Consider the following 17,836-nt stretch of genomic DNA (forward strand, 5'->3'; position numbering starts at 1 on the left):
CAAGGGGCAGCACAGGCTTTTTATCCACATGTTCAAAGTACATAAAAGCACATATTAAACATGTTTATGCTTCCATACTTGGGAGTTGAGGACAGACATGGATACCATGGCCACGCTACGGGAAAGAACGAGCGAACCCACAGTCTGGGCCAATAAGTGGCACCATTATGTGCTTCACTTCTGAGAGTCATCTGGTATCAGTCATCTGCACAACATTTCACAATGTGTTCAAATGTGGTCTTAACAGGTAGTTAGTGAGTGTCTAACAAAATTCCAGATACCGTTACTAAAGGAAAGACTATGCACTTTCACCAACATGGCTCCCACTTCAGACCAATGCCTAGGAATGGAAAGTGAAAGAACAACTTTTCAAACTCAAGTGACCTTGATAGCTCTTCCTGGCTCGGTCATCTCCCAGGCTTGCTTCATGGCTCGGATTTCATCTGCTCGTTCTGTATCTTTTCTCACTTCAAAAAATTCTGCTTCATTGTGTTCAGTGACCAACCTCAAAATCCAGTAGGGTTTATTTGGGTCTTCTTGTTGAGGGTGAACAGTGGGTATCTGATAAATAAAATAAAAACCTTTGGGTCAGGCGTTTTCCTCTATTCAAAAGGGTCTGGATTTTATCCCATGATCCATCATTTCACTAAGTATTGACCCAGGAGAAATGAAAACACATTTTCACAAAAATAGTTGGACAAAAAATTCATTACAGCCTTATAAGAGCCAAAAAAAGGGAAACATTATAAATGTCTATCAACTGATGAATAGATAAACAAAGTAGCATCTATCCATATCATTGAACACTACTTGACATTAAAAAGTAATGAACTATTGATGTATAGCACAATGCGGGTGGATTGTACAGGTAGACGTCATACTGAGATAAAGAAGCCAAGCACAAAAGAATACATCTTGTGTGACTCATTTGTATGAAATTCCAGACCAGGCAACACAGCCACCTGGGCTGGGGTGTGAACATGATAGAAACCATTGCAAAGAGGTTTGAGGGCATCTCCAAGCTCATGGAAATGATCTATACTTTATACCTTGATAGAGATGTAGATTACAGAGTGAATGCACTAGTCAGAATTCATTGAATTGTAAAATTAAGATCACTGCATTTCCCTATGGTCAAATTTTATCTAAAACTGTAAACAACAACAACAAAAAAGAAAATTCTAAATTACATTTAGGGTTACGTTGCACCTCTTTACAAAAATGAGGGTAGGAATAGTTGACCATGTCCAGCTGTGGATATACTGGATATATACTCATTATGAAAGTTAACATTTTGATATCTTCTAGGATTATTTTCATTTTTTTAAATTTTTTTAAAGATTTTATTTATTTATTTGACACTGAGACAGAGCACACACAAGCAGGGGGAACAGCAGAGGGAGAAGGAGAAGCAGGCTTCCCGCTGAGCAGGGAAACTGATGCAGGGCTCCATCCCAGGACCCCAGGATCATGACCTGAGCCAAAGGCAGACGCTTTACTGACTGAGACACCCAGGTGCCCCTATTTTCATTTTTATGAGCCATAGGCTGGGAGCAGATTGACTTAGGACTTGAAAGATCTAGATAAGCGAGGCTCATTGGTGACAATCTGGTAGGGAGAGAGGTTTGAATCTAATGTGGTTACTAACACTTTACCTATGACTGAGATAATGTCAATTATCCATGTTAAATAATGCAGATGGGGAAGCAGGGATCGGTGGGGCCACTGAATAATGTTCTTGTGGGCAGTTTGGTTTCAATTTGGTTACCAAAAAGATCTCCTTGCTTTCTACAATATTCCCCTAATATTCTGATGAGAACTTAAATCTTACAATTGGAAATTCTTTCATTTCTTTCTTTTACAACACAGTACAAAAGATTTTATCATCTCTTATACTGCTTGATAATTGAGTTTATCAGAAACTTCCCTGGGATCAGGAAAGGGAGTATGATGGACTAGGTGTGGGGCCACGTGTAAGAGTTTATGGATTGAGTTAAGCTTATTTGTTTTAAATTTTAATAATTTATTTTGTTGATGATAAGAATATTTTCTCAGTGCATTCAAATAATTGATTTAATAACACTACATGATAAACCAGAGCTACATCTAGAAAACACAGTATTATCTTGAAGTTTCAAGGGAAACAAAGTGGTTGATTGAAACTTCACCTATGTTTTTAAGCCAAACAATGTTAAAATAACTTAATTTTATTTTTTTCTAAAGATTTTATTTATTCATTCAAGAGAGAGAAAGACAGAGAGAGCACACAAGCAGAGGGATAGGCAGAGGGAGAGGGAGAAGCAGACTCCCTGCTGAGACGGCCAGGATCCCGATGTGGGATATGGGGCTCGATCCCAGGACCTGGAGATCATGACCTGAGCTGAAGGCAGATGCTTAATCATCTAGCCACCCAGATGCCCCAAAATAACCTAATTTTAAATAGAAAACTGCATCTGGTCCTTTCAAATGTAATAATCCCTTGATAGAGAAAATTCTCTTTTTCTGCATCCATTTAGATATTACAATAAAAGGCAGCATTTGGATTGTAAATTGCAGCTAGTGTTGGGAAAATTTTGTTCTCATAGGTATTTTGAGTTCAGTGTTTTTAAATAATCTGAATTTGAGTATCTTTAGGCCTATGCTTGCACTCCTCAGCTCTTGCCCCCACATCCTCTTCTTTACCCCTAATCATTGTAATTACCTAACTGGCCCTGAGGGAATTTGGAATCTTGACCTCTGGGCTGTAGATAGAGTCCCAGCCTCCTAATGAGGCTTAAAGGCCCTCCTCCTTCTGACCCTTACTTACCCCTCCAGCCCCATCTCTCAAACTTTAATGCTAGAAGAAAAACGAAACAAAAAACGACAAACAAAACAAAACAAACAAACAAAAACCCAGAAAAACAAAACACAGAGATTGTGTTCATTTTCACCTTACAATGTCTTTGCTCATTGACTCAGGTCTGGATTTGGCTCCTCTAAGAGAAAGAAGTTCAAGTACCTCTTCTTCCCACCACTTCACATGCAATATCTAACATTAAAACTCTGTTTACCTTCAGTTTACCTTTTTTTTTCTAGTTTTTAATTCTGTCATTTGCATAACTGCTGAGTGTTGTGGAAGCTGTTGTCTCAGTTTTGTGGGTAATGTGACGTTTGTGTAAATGTGCTGCAGTTTACCGTGCATAAACAACCCATGAGCTTTTAGACTTTTTATCCATAGTTTCAAGCAGATACATAGCACCTGGTTTGCATGTAAACATTGAACTATACAACTTGTAGAAATTTAGTAATGAACTCCCTTCAGTCTCCTCCATTAGACTACAAGTTCTTTGAAGGTAGGGACTGAATAATATTATTATTAGAAGCCCAAGGCCCAGGGATGCCTGGGTGGCTCAGCTAAGTGTCTGCCTTCGGCTCAGGTCATGATCCCAGGGTCCTGGGATCAAGTTCCACATCTGGCTCCCTGCTCAGAAGGGCGTCTGCTTCTCCCTCTACCTGCTTCTCCTTCTGCCTGTGTGCTCTCTCTGACAAGTACATAAAATCTTAAAAAAAAAAAAAAAAAAAAAAGGAAGAAGAAGACCAAGTCCCAAAAGCAGTGTCTTAAAAGTTTGATTAATGATTTTTGATACTAAACTAGGAAAAGCAGCTTGCAGAAGGTATCCAAGGAATGTCCTTAAGGTTATCTAGATGGTTGCTAGAATCAAGGAAATGGAATTTTTCAGTTTTGTCCTCAGGAGAGATAGACAAGCGGAGACCCAGTGAATGTACATTTATTAAATGACTCCAATAAGAAAAAGTACCCCACCCACCTGAGGCTCAAAGCGAGGGGCTTGTTTTTCTTTGGCTGTCTTGTCTTTCTCCGAAGACTTTTCTTTGCCTTTTCTTGTTGTTTTGGAAGTTCCTGAAGATTTTTGCCCCTCACTGATAGTATGGGAATCTGGGCTTCCCAAAGTAACTAATTCCTCGTGTTTCTCTCCGTGAGCTAGCGAGACATAAAAATGGAAACCAGTGAATCATAACAATAAAATCATGGCAAGCAGGAAAAGGAGAGCAAGTCAGGAAAAAAGCTGTTATTTTAAGAGGTTTGGATTTCTTTTCTTTTTTGTAAAAAATATTTTATAAAGATCTGTGTGACTCTCTTTTACAAAACTGAGAGATAATCCACGTACCACACACCATTGAAGCGTAGAAATCAGTAGGTTTGATATATTTGTAAGGTTATGCAAAAATTATCACCATCTAATTTGTTTCCAGTCTGAATGCTTTCAGTACATTTTTTGCTTAATTTCCTTGGCCAGGATCTCCACTACAGTACTGTATTTGTTTATCTCTGCTATAATATGTTATTCTCTTCCCTCTGCTTGCTTGAAGGAGGATGTGAAGGGTTTTTTGCTTTATGTTCTATTCATTCTTTCAAACAACTACATATCCAAGAGGCAGAGGAACAGATAACATTTGTTGAATCCCTACTATGTTTCTTTCTTTTCTTTTTTAATTCTCAAAGCACCCCAACAGCGCAGATTCAAGAATTTGCTGATATTCCCCCAACTGTTGGGAGTTGAATTAGCATTCAAACATGAGTTCAAAGGACATGTCAGCCCCTTTCGAAACTGGAGTCTGTAAGTCATCCCATTAGCAAAGTAAATAGTAATTGTCAAGAATCAGCGAATTTAGCAACCGTAAGATTAAATGCTGTTTTACAATTTTTTAGCAACATGAGATGATTGTTTCATAATTTCACTAGCTTTTTGTCTGCCAGAGATTGACATGCCAAATCTTTTTGTGTCCTGTTTTGACACTATGGTTAGAAAGAAATGAATGAACATTAAATAATTATCTCTGGGGGGTGTGGGAATGGGGTAACTGAGTGATGGGCATTAAGGAGGGCACATGGTGTAATGAGCACTGGGTATAATATAAGACTGATGAATCACTGAACTCTACCTCTGAAACTAATAATACACTCTATGTTAATTAATGAATTTAAATTTAAAAATAAATAAATAAATAGTTAAAACAAAAAGAATCAGTTCTTATTGATGGCTTAGTGCCAGTTATTAGCTACTCTCAAATTAGGGCAGATCATCCTGCGTGACTGCAAAGGGACTGTAAGTACCACAACTTTACAAGGGGGCAACTTTACAAGGGGGCAACTTGTCTTTCTGCCAACAATTTCAGTTGCTGAGTAGTGTTGCGCTGGGGAAAATTCTTTGGTCATATAATCAAATGACTTGGAGGTGCATCTTGGATCAGCCACTGAATAGGTTCACTTTGGCAGCTTTATTACATTCTTTTGATTTTGTTTTCATCTCTAATGGAGATGTTAATACCATGCCCAGGGGGCTTACAAAGAAACTATATGGGGCATTTAAAATAGGACCGTACCTGGTATCATACACACTGGGTTTTTAAGATATTAACAAATGTCAGCTGAAATTGAACCTCAAACTGCCCCAGTAAGTATTTCTGGGGCTCTCTTTTTCTTACTACCCGTAGGTCTTAGAGCTTGAATCATAGATGTAGGTGTCTTTGATTCCCTTCAAATTAACATATTCTAATATTCAAGTTTACTCCTGTGAGCACACAGTACAGTGTCAGGCATATAGCAGGGACACACCACCCTCTTCCATTACATTATGAATATATAAAATAAAATAATAAAATAATTTGCCTATTCTTTAATGGCATACAGTATAGTAACTTTCTCTCCCATGAATTGCAAGTTCTCTAAAGGCCAAAACATCATTCTATACCTCATTTTGATCCCTAATTTCACCTACTATAATTCTGAACTCGTAGTGTGTATTCATGATCAGATTGTAAAACTTTATAAGGAAACTGTGTGTGTTGAGAGCATACATATCAATAAGGTGTAAGAATAAATATCCTACTAATTCAGAACCTGTGAAAAACATGACCTCACATTGTATATTATGTAATTAGAAGAATTCTAGAGTAAATGACCACTGAAATAAACTAATATACGCCTTGCAGAGAAGAAATGCTCAGGCAGTATCTGTTGATGAAATGAACTTGAAAAGACCCTTAGCATTATGACTTTAGTCTTACATTACCTTATATTTATGTAGAGTACAGTAGACAGGTATCCTCAGTGGATAATAAGACATAAAAATTACAGAAATGTATTTTTTATGATTAAAATTCAGGGTTTAGATTTATGTATCCAGGAACTAAAAACTGGCTGGGATTTGAACATTAAGATAATTTCTAAACTAGAGTACTTGCTCAGGATAAGGTACACATTTACCAAGTGTAATTGTACTTGGTAAATGTAAATAGGAAAATCTTTAGATGATAGATGATAAATAGATGATAGATAGATAGATAATCTCATCATGTTTGGTTTCTTCAAAGACCTTGAATTGGAAACACCATGCATACATTGTGCCTAAGAAAGAACAATATATTATTAATTAGAGTTAAGAAAATAGTGTTATAGTCCTGCTAATAAAATTGGGTGGGACTTAGGTCCCTGGATGGCTCAGTCGTTAAGCGTCTGCCTTCGGCTCAGGTCATGATCCCAGGGTCCTGGGATCGAGCGCCACATCAGCCTCCCTGCTCAGCGAGAAGTCTGCTTCTCCCTCTCACACTCCCCCTGCTTGTGTTCCCTCTCTCACTGTTTCTCTCTCTGTCAAAATAAAATAAAATAAAATCTTTAAAAATAAATAAATAAATAAATAAATAAAATTGGGTGGAACTTGAAAACAAAGACGTCTGAGAATGATAAACAAAGTTCATATGTGTCTTTGCAAATAGACTAGAACCTGAAAGGTGCAGGCCAGTAACGTAAAAATGTAACATACTGGCAAAAAAAGATTAAAATAACAACACAACTAATTATATATGAAGGTAGATGATATCACAAAGTGTTACCTGCTCTAGATCCTCCAATTTCCATTTCCTTAAGAAAAAGTCACCTGTCTCAGCAAGCAATTTTTACTAAAGCTTAGGTATTAAAATATACTAAAGGTGGCACTGTTGTCTCATGTTAACTAGTGGACAAGCTTCCCAAAAATTTATAACCGAAATATTCTGAGTTGAACATAGTTATATTTCAGAACTTACTTTTTATCATGGGTTATAAAGATGTGAATTTTTAGAAAAAAATTATACATTTTATTTCTCATAGAAATTAATGTTGAATTTAAATCACTAAATTTGGTGATATTTCTATTGAATTCAGGATGTACATAAAATTTTAAATTAGGATACCAATATACTAATGAAATAACCACTTGATTAATTTCTTCTGGATCTAAAGTATTTATAATTGAAAAAGTAAGCTAAGTTAATAACTGAAGACATTAGGGGGCATGTGGGTGGCTCAGTCAGTTAAGCATCTGCCTTTGGCTTGGGTCATGATCCCAGGGTCCTGGGATTGAGCCCTCTGCCTCTCCCCTGCCCCCCAGCTTGTGCTCTCTCTCTTGCTCACTCTCCCTCTCCCAAATAAATAAATAATCTTTAAAAAATTTTTGAAGATATTAGTAACAATTTTTCTAAAATACGTCATACCTGGGGCACCTGGGTGGCTCAGTCAGTTAAGCGGCTGCCTTCAGCTCAGGTCATGATCCCAGGGTCCTGGGATCCAGCCCCGCATCGGGCTCCCTGCTCAGTGGGAAGCCTGCTTCTCCCTCTGCCTCTCCACCCCCCCAACCCCCCAGCTTGTGCTCTCTCTCTTGCTCGCTCTAATAAATAAAAAAATCTTTTAAAAAATAAAGTAAAATATATCATATCCTTTAAATTGAAGTTTGTAGGTCTTGAGCTGTAAATATAATTGACACATATAAGTTGACATATCGATATGTTTTCATTTAAATAAACTGGCTGCCTAAAAGTCCACATTTATAAACATGATACTGATTACTCTGAATTAGAAAGCTGCTTAACTTTCATAAGACTGGCCAAAGTATGCTTTCAAATAGAAAAAATTTCCTAGTTCGTTTTAAATACAATTCAATTCTGAATTTATTTGCTGGCTGCTTTCAGCAGCAAATGTATGATACAATGCAACATGTAATTTAATTTTAGTAGCTGCTCATTCACACATAAAATTGTCAAATGTGATGTCAGAAAAAGAAGATGCAATTATACTGAGAGACTTCTTTTCCAGTTGGGTACATAATACTGAGAATACCATTTTTGTGAGGACTCCTAGGTTCTAGGAAGTTTACATACATTATCTTGAAACTTCACAACAACCTTGAAAGATAGGAGTTATTATTCTAATTTCTCAGGTGATAAATAACCCAGGTTCAGATAACCTAAGGCATTTTAGTTGCTATGCTATATATTAATTTTTTATTGTTATGTTAATCACCATACATTACATCATTAGTTCTTGTTGTAGTGTTCCATGATTCATTGTTTGTGCATAACACCCAGTGCTCCACACAGAATGTGCCCTCCTTAATACCCATCACCAGGCTACCCCATCCCCCCACCCCCTCCCCTCTAGAACCTTCATTTTGTTTTTCAGAGTCCATCGTCTCTCATGGTTCGTCTCCCCCTCCAACTTACTCCCCTTCATTCGTCCCCTCCTGCTATCTTCTTCTTTTTTTTTCTTAACATATATTGCATTATTTGTTTCAGAAGTACAGATCTGTGATTCCACAGTGTTGCCCAATTCACAGCGCTCACCATAGCACATACCCTCCCCAATGTCTATCACCCAGACACCCCATCCCTCCCACCCCCCACCACTCCAGCAACCCTCAGTTTGTTTTCTGAGATTAAGAATTCCTCATATCAGTGAGGTAATATGATACATGTCTTCTCTGATTGACTTATTTCACTCAGCATAACACCCTCCAGTTCCATCCACGTCGTTGCAAATGGCAAGATCTAATTCCTTTTGATGGCTGCATAATATTCCATTGTATATATATGCCACTTCTTCTTTATCCATTCATCTGTCGATGGACATCGTGGCTCTTTCCACAGTTTGGCTATTGTGGACATTGCTGCTATAAACATTGGGGTGCACGTACCCCTTCGGATCCCTATATTTGTATCTTTGTGGTAAATACCCAGTAGTGCAATTGCTAGATCGTATACTAGCTCTATTTTCAACTGTTTGAGGAACCTCCATACTGTTTTCCAGAGTGGTTGCACCAGCTTACATTCCCACCAACAGTGTAGGAGGGTACCCCTTTCTCCGCATCCCTGCCAACATCTCTTGTTTCCTGACTTGTTAATTTTAGCCATTCTGATTGGTGTGAGGTGGTATCTCATTGAGGTTTTGATTTGGATTTCCCTGATGCCGAGCGATGTTGAGCACTTCTTTATGTGTCTGATGGCCATTCGGATGTCTTCTTTGGAAAAATGTTTGTTTATGTCTTCTGCCCATTTCTTGATTGGATTATTTGTTCTTTGGGTGTTGAGTTTGATAAGTTCTTTATAGATTTTGGATCCTAGCCTTTTATCTGATATGTCATTTGCAAATATTTTCTCCCATTCTGTTGGTTGTCTTTTGGTTTTGTGAACTGTTTCTTTTGCTGTGCAAAAGCTTTTTATCTTGATGAAATTCCAATAGTTCATTTTTGCCCTGGCTTCCCTTGCCTTTGGCGATCTTTCTAGGAAGAAGTTGCTGCGGCTGAGGTCGAAGAGGTTGCTGCCTGTGTTCTCCTTTAGGATTTTGATGGACTCCTGTCTCACATTTAGGTCTTTCAACCATTTGGAGTCTATTTTTGTGTGTGGTGTAAGGAAATGGTCCAGTTTCATTCTTCTGCATGTGGCTGTCCAATTTTCCCAACACCATTTGTTGAAGAGACTCTTTTTTCCATTGGACATTCTTTCCTGCTTTGTCAAAGATGAGTTGACCATAGAGTTGAGGGTCCATTTCTGGGCTCTCGATTCTGTTCCATTGATCTATGTGTCTGTTGTTGTGCCAGTACCATACTGTCTTGATGATGACAGCTTTGTAATAGATCTTGAAGTCCGGAATTTTGATGTCGCCAGCTTTGCTTTTCTTTTTCAACATTCCTCTGGCTATTCGGGGTCTTTTCTGGTTCCATACAAATTTTAGGATTATTTGCTCCATTTCTTTGAAAAAAGTGGATGGTATTTTGATGGGAATTGCATTGAATGTGTAGATTGCTCTAGGTAGCATTGACATCTTCACAATGTTTGTTCTTCCAATCCATGAGCATGGAACATTTTTCCATTTCTTTGTGTCTTCATCAATTTCTTTCATGAGTATTTTATAGTTTTCTGAGTACAGATCCTTTGCCTCTTTGGTTAGATTTATTCCTAGGTATCTTATGGTTTTGGGTGCAATTGTAAATGGGATTGACTCCTTAATTTGTCTCTCTTCTGTCTTGTTGTTGGTGTATAGGAATGCCACAGATTTCTGTGCATTGACTTTATATCCTGCTACTTTACTGAATTCCTGTATGAGTTCTAGCAGTTTTGGGGTGGAGTCTTTTGGGTTTTCCACATACAGTATTATATCATCTGCAAAGAGTGAGGGTTTGACTTCCTCTTTGCTGATTTGAATGCCTTTGATTTCTTTTTGTTGTCTGATTGCTGTGGCTAGGACTTCTAATACTATGTTGAATAGCAGTGGTGAGAGTGGACATCCCTGCCGCATTCCTGACCTTAGGGGAAAAGCTCTCAGCTTTTCCCCATTGAGAATGATATTCGCTGTAGGTTTTTCATAGATGGCTTTTATGATATTGAGGTATGTACCCTCTATCCCTATACTCTGAAGAATTTTGATCAAGAAAGAATGCTGTACTTTGTCAAATGCTTTTTCTGCATCTATTGAGAGGATCATACGGTTCTTGTTCTTTCTTTTGTTAATGTATTGTATCACGTTGATTGATTTGCGGATATTGAACCAAACTTGCAGCCCAGGAATAAATCCCACTTGGTCGTGGTGAATAATCCTTTTAATGTACTGTTGGATCCTACTGGCTAGTGTTTTGGTGAGAATTTTTGCATCCATGTTCATCAAGGATATTGGTCTGTAATTCTCCTTTTTGATGGGGTCTTCGTCTGGTTTTGGGATCAAGGTAATGCTGGCCTCATAAAATGAGTTTGGAAGTTTTCCTTCCATTTCTATTTTTTGGAACAGTTTCAGGAGAATAGGTATTAATTCTCCTTTAAATGTCTGATAGAATTCCCCTGGGAAGCCATCTGGCCCTGGGCTTTTGTTAGTTGGGAGATTTTTGATGACTGCTTCAATTTCCTTAGTGGTTATAGGTCTGTTCAGGTTTTCTATTTCTTCCTGGTTCAGTTTTGGTAGTTGATACATCTCTAGGAATGCACCCATTTCTTCCAGGTTATCTAATTTGCTGGCATAGAGTTGTTCATAATATGTTCTTATAATTGTTTGTATTTCTTTCGTGTTGGTTGTGATCTCTCCTCTTTCATTCATGATTTTGTTGATTTGGGTCATTTGTCTTTTCTTTTTGATAAGTCTGGCCAGGGGTTTATCAATCTTGTTAAATCTTTCAAAGAACCAGCTCCTAGTTTCTTTCGTTGATCTGTTCTACTGTTCTTTTGGTTTCTATTTCATTGATTTCTGCTCTGATCTTTATTATTTCTCTTCTCCTGCTGGGTTTAGGCTTTATTTGCTGTTTTTTCTCTAGCTCCTTTAGGTGTAGGGTTAGGTTGTGTATTTGAGACTTTCTTGTTTCTTCAGAAAGGCTTGTATTGCTATATACTTTCCTCTTAGGACTGCCTTTGCTGTATCCCAAAGATTTTGAACAGTTGTGTTTTCATTTTCATTGGTTTCCATGAATTTTTTTAATTCTTCTCTAGTTTCCTGGTTGACCCATTCATTCTTTAGTAGGATGCTCTTTGGCCTCCATGTATTTGAGTTCTTTCCGACTTTCCTCTTGTGATTGAGTTCTAGTTTCAAAGCATTGTGGTCTGAAAATATGCAGGGAATAATCCCAATCTTTTGGTACTGGTTGAGACCTGATTTGTGACCTAGGATGTGATCAATTCTGAAGAATGTTCCATGGGCACTAGAGAAGAATGTGTATTCCATTGCTTTGGGATGGAATGTTCTGAATATGTGTCTGAAGTCCATTTGGTCCAGTGTGTCATTTAAAGTCTTTATTTCCCTGTTGATCTTTTGCTTAGATGATCTGTCCATTTCAGTCAGGGGGGTGTTAAAGTCCCCCACTATTATTGTATTGTTGTCAATGTGTTTCTTCGCTTTTGTTATTAATTGCCTTATATTATTGGCTGCTCCCATGTTAGGGGCATAGAGATTTACAATTGTTAGATCTTCTCGTTGGATAGACCCTTTAAGTAGGATATAGTGTCCTTCCTCATCTCTTATTACAGTCTTTGTTTTAAAATCTAATTTGTCTGATATAAGGATTGCCACCCCAGCTTTCTTTTGGTGTCCATTAGCATGGTAAATGGTTTTTCACCCCCTCACTTTCAATGTGGGGGTGTCTTTGGGTCTAAAATGAGTCTCTTGCAGACAGCATATTGATGGGTCTTGTTTTTTAATCCAATCTGATAGCCTGTGTCTTTTGATTGGCACATTTAGCCCATTTACATTCAGGGTAACTATTGAAAGATATGAATTTAGTGCCATGTATTGCCTGTAAAGTAATTGTTACTGTATATTGTCTGTGTTCCTTTCTGGTCTATGCTGCTTTTAGGCTCTCTCTTTGCTTAGAGGACCCCTTTCAATATTTCTTGTAGGGCTGGTTTCATGTTTGCAAATTCCTTTAGTTTTTGTTTGTCCTGGAAGCTTTTGATCTCTCCTTCTATTTCCAATGACAGCCTAGCTGGATATAGTATTCTTGGCTGCATATTTTTCTCATTTAGTGCTCTGAAGATATCATGCCAGTCCTTTCTGGCCTGCCAGGTCTCTGTGGCTAGGTCGGTTGCCAATCTAATGTTTCTACCATTGTAGGTTACATATCTCTTCTCTCGAGCTGCTTTCAGGATTTTCTCTTTGTCTCTGAGATTCGTAAGTTTTACTATTAGATGTCAGGGTGTTGACCTATTTTTATTGATTTTGAGAGGCATTCTCTGTGCCTCCTGGATTTTGATGCCTGTTTCCTTCCCCACATTAGGGAAGTTCTCTGCTATAATTTGCTCCAATATGCCTTCTGCCCCCTCTCTCTTTCTTCTTCTTCTGGGATCCTAATTATTCTAATGTTGTTTCATCTTATCGTATCGCTTATCTCTCGAATTCTGCCCTCGTGATCCTGTAGTTGTTTATCTCTCTTTTTCTCAGCCTCTTTATTTTCCATCATTTGGTCTTCTATATCACTGATTCTCTCTTCTGCCTCATTTATCCTAGCAGTTAGTGCCCCCATTTTTGATTGCACCTCATCAATAGCCTTTTTGATTTCGACCTGGTTAGATTTTAGTTCTTTTATTTCTCCAGAAAGGGTATCTCTAATAACTTCCATGCTTTTTTCAAGCCCAGCTAGTATCTTTAAAGTCATGATTCTGGGGCGCCTGGGTGGCTCAGATGGTTAAGCATCTGCCTTCGGCTCAGGTCATGATCCCAGGGTCCTGGGATCGAGTCCCGCATCGGGCTCCCTGCTCCTTGGGAGCCTGCTTCTCCCTCTGCCTCTCTCTCTCTCTCTCTGTCTCTCATGAATAAATAAATAAAAAGTTAAAAAAAAAAATAAAGTCATGATTCTGAACTCTAGGTCTGACATCGTACTAATGTCCGTATTGAGTAAGTCCCTGGCTGACGGTACTACCTCTTGTTCTTTTTTTGAGGTGATTTTTTTCGTCTTGTCATTTTGTCCAGAGGAGAATAGATGAATGAGAGAACAAAATGCTAACAGCTTAACAACGTCCCCAGCAAATATACTCTATACAAATCAGAAAAGACCTGAAACTAGGGGAAAAGAAAGGGAAAGAAAGAAAAAAGAGAAAAAGAAAAAAGAAAAAGAAAAAGATAAAAACAAACAAAAACAGAACAAAACGAAAAAAACAGAAAATGATCAAATATGAGCAGACTAGTGTATAGATCAGTGCCACACACTAGATTTTGGGCATATTTTGGTCTGTTAGAAGAAAGTGCCTCCTAAAATTTTAAAGGAAGAAAGACTTATATATATACAAAATAAGGGTTGATACAATGAAGGGATGGAAGGTGACTGTAAAGATGAAAAGTATAAAAGATTTTATAAAAGGAATTGATAAGAAGTTGTTTGAAAAAAGAAAGAAGAAGATTAAAAAAAGAAGAAAAGAAAAAAAAGGGAGAGAATGTGATCAGGCAGGAGACTAGAACAAAGCCATACACTAGTGACTTAGGGTATATTTTGATCTGTTAGAAGAAACTGTATCTCAAAATTTTAAAGAGAGAACAACTTATATATATATATGTGAAAAATAAGGGTAACTACTATGAAGGGATAAAATATGACTCTAAAAATGAAAAATAAAAAAATTTTTTTTAAAAAAGGTCTTGATAAGATGTTGGTTGAAAAAGGGAAAAAGAAAAATTCAAAAAAAGAAAAAAAGTTAAAAAAATTAACTTTGAAAAACTAATGAATCATGGTAAAAAAGCCATGAATTCTATGTGCAGTATTCCCCTAGCGCTGGAGTTCTCCCGTTCTCCTTGATCAGTAAACTTGGTCTTGGCTTGCTGGCTGTTCGTGCTGATCTTCTGCAGGAAGATCAGCCTCTTGCCGTGGTTCCCAAATGTCTTTGCCGGAGGCGGAATTGCCCCACCCTTGTCGGTCCGGGCTAAGCAGGCCGCTCGGGTTTGCTCTCAGGAGCTTTCGTTCCCTGCAAGCTCTCGGTACAGCTTTGGAGGACGAGAGTGAAAATGGTGGCTTCCCAATCTCTGCCCCGGAGGAGCTGAGAACTCGGGGCCCTGCTCCTCAGTGCGTCCCCAGAGAAAAGCAGTCACTCCCGTGTCCCCGGTCTCCGGCCGCACTCCGTGCTCACCCGGCCTGTGACCGAGTGTTTCTATCTCTGGCACCCGACCCCATGTCAAATCTCCAAACCCAGCAGATCCCTGCGGTGCGCTCCCGCACTGCTCCTCCCGGGGGAGGAAGGGGTGTCTCCCCGGCTCTGCCGCTTGTTGGGTCCCTGCTGGAGGAGCAGTGGCCCGACTGGGCCGCGGATCTTGGTTTATGGCCACCCCGAGCTGAGAGCCCGCGCCTCGGCTCCGTCTCTGCAGCCGGCTTCCCCGCTCCGATACCTGGGAGCTCTGGCGCACTCAGGCACCCCCGGTCTTTCTGTGACCCCGAGGGTCCTGAGACCACACTGTCCCGCGAGGGTTCCACCCCCCGCTTAGCCCCTGGAGCGACGTCCCTCAGCAGAGCCGACTTCTAAAAGGTCCGATTTTGTGCTCCGCGGCTCTAGCACTTGCCAGAAGCGGCCGACGGAGGCCCCCTCCCCCGCCATCTATCCTCCCGAATATCACCTCGGATTCACTTCTCCGCATGTCCTACCTTCCAGTTAGTGGTCGCTTTTCTGTTCAGAGAGTTGTTGCTACTCTCCTCTTCAATCTCCTGTTGAGTTCGTAGGTGTTCAGAATGGTTTGATCCCTATTCAGCTGAATTCCTGAGACCAGACGAAACCCAGGTCTCCTACTCCTCCGCCATCTTGCTCCGCCCCCCGTTGCTATGCTATATTTCTCCACTTAATAGTAACTTCCTTTTCTTTTCCTTTTTTATTTTATTTTATTATTTTATTTTTTTTAAGATTTTATTTATTTATTTGACAGAGAGAGACACAGAGCGAGCACAAGCAGGGGTAGCAGCAGAGGGAGAGGGAGAAGCAGGCTCTTCTGCTGAGCACGGAGCCCGATGCGGGGCTCGATCCCAGGACCCCGGGATCATGACCTGAGCTGAAGGCAGATGCTTAACTGCTGAGCCATCCAGGTACCCCACTTTTTTAAATTTTTTTATTGAGGTATAACTGACATAAAGCACTGCATTAGTTTCAAGTAGACAACTTAATAATTCAATATTTGTACATATTGCAAAATGATCACCACCATAAGTTTAATAAATGTTAACTTAAAAAAATTTATACTATTAATTTTGTACCAGTACCCAACTCTATACTTCACATTATACTATTTCATGAATTCTACTACTGTGTTTATTTCAGATATTAATTTTTTAGTTTCCCCTGGAATTTTAACATTTATCCATTAATATATTAAATATGATAGTTTGTCATATTGGTTTGTTTGCTGGAACTCCATCTGTGTTAAAGTTGAGAAACTTAAAAGACCTTCAGGAAAACATGGTAAGACCCTTTATGCAAACTTGTGTGTTCAGTAAAGAAATATAGACAGTTCCCTAAATAAAGACATTTATTGAGGACACAATAAAGATCTGAAATTGGTACTACCATATATTATTATTATTTCCATCCAAAAACCCTTGCTGGATAATTAACTCCCACTCAAAATCCTAGCTGTGCCAGTAACTAGCTGTGTGACCATGGTCAAGTTCCTTAAATAGTGTGTGCCTCCGTGTTCTCATATGTAAATGTTAATAGTTACTGTGAAGATTCCCTGGGTCAAGATACATAAAGCCTTCACAAAGCCTCCAACATAAATGTTGGCAGCTGCAAACACTATGACCATTAGTACTATGTCAATGCTACTAGTTAGAAAGTCCCTACAGGACAAAATGGTACAGTGGAAAGTTCTGGGCATTGAAATAAGTCAGACATAGATGAAAATCTTTACTCTGCTTCTTCCAGCTGTGTAAATGTAGGCAAATTATTTACAGCATCTAAACTTCATTTTTCTCATGTGTAAAATCAGGATGGTGATAACTACCTCTCAGATTTTTTCATGAGAATTGAGGATAATATATGAAAAGTACACAGTACAATAAGAGGCCCATAATGGCACTAAAAAAAAATTATAATCATAATAACCAAACTTCTATATCTCTCCAGTGTTTCCTTTTTGCTTACAAAATACAATTACATTCTTTTCAGTTTGTTTTATTTTGTTTTGACTAAAATAGTAAGTGTTCATTTAAAACTTCTGATTTACACATTTTTAATTTTAAATTAAATTTTGTCTTTAGATACTAAAAAATATAAACAAGACATAACCGCTTCAACATATTGATACATACTCTTCATTTTTTTTCTGCGTGTACCCCTTTTGCTCTCTGACCCACTCATATATTTTTGAAGAGTAGTGACAATCTAGGGTAACCGAAGTGTGACAGTAGATGAAGTGCTCATATTAACAATTAAGGAGGCCACGTGATGTGATGAGCACTGGGTGTTATACGCAACTAATGAATCATTGAACCCTACATCAAAAACTAATCATGTACTATATGTTGGCTAATTGAACTTAATAAAAAATTAACAGTAAAGAATTTCTGTGAGCTAAGCACAAGAAAGCATTTCAGAATCTTTCTTCCCCACCATTCCTGACCTAGGTCAAGAAGCAGAATGGCCTTGAATAGTGAGACATGTGCATAGGGCTTTCCTGGTCACTCTATTCCACACATTCCTCTGACAGGAACTAGACTCTCTCCAGCCACACCTTACACCTGGTGGGTGGCCCTGCAGGTCAGGTGTGTCTAGAACAGGCTCCTGTGTATCTTCTGAGACACAATCTTCTTGCCACTTTCACTTCCAAAGCAACGATTCACTTCCCCTGCTTGGTATTCTTCAGGACTTTATCATACAAACTATTCAATACCCACCACCCCCAACCAGCTCGTCTCCACTTCAAAGTGTCATTATCCCCAGTTTATGTAAGTTTACATAATTCACACAACTTACGTATACTGGGAACAAATTTCTAATTATTGAAGAAAATACACACAGAAATTTTAAAAACCTGCATTTGACTAGACTTGACGGTATTTGAAGGCATTTTGCACCTTTTTAG

The 17,836-nt window shown here is 38.7% G+C and overlaps 1 protein-coding gene across 1 annotated transcript in view; it reads right to left on the reverse strand.

Moving 5' to 3' along the window:
* ADGB (androglobin) overlaps window positions 1-17,836 on the reverse strand; it is a 158,614-nt gene that overhangs the window by 11,795 nt on the left and 128,983 nt on the right. The window contains exons 30-31 of the mRNA XM_088023849.1: window positions 3,807-3,979; window positions 385-561 (exon numbers count right to left, since the gene is read on the reverse strand). Coding sequence (XP_087879975.1) covers window positions 385-561; window positions 3,807-3,979 — 350 coding nt within the window. The remainder of the gene's footprint in view (window positions 1-384; window positions 562-3,806; window positions 3,980-17,836) is intronic.

This window comes from Eumetopias jubatus, unplaced genomic scaffold (genome assembly GCF_037043125.1).
Source record: "Eumetopias jubatus isolate StellerSeaLion01/CBP00866 unplaced genomic scaffold, mEumJub1_p1.0 scaffold_6, whole genome shotgun sequence".
Lineage (NCBI taxonomy): Eukaryota > Metazoa > Chordata > Mammalia > Carnivora > Otariidae > Eumetopias > Eumetopias jubatus.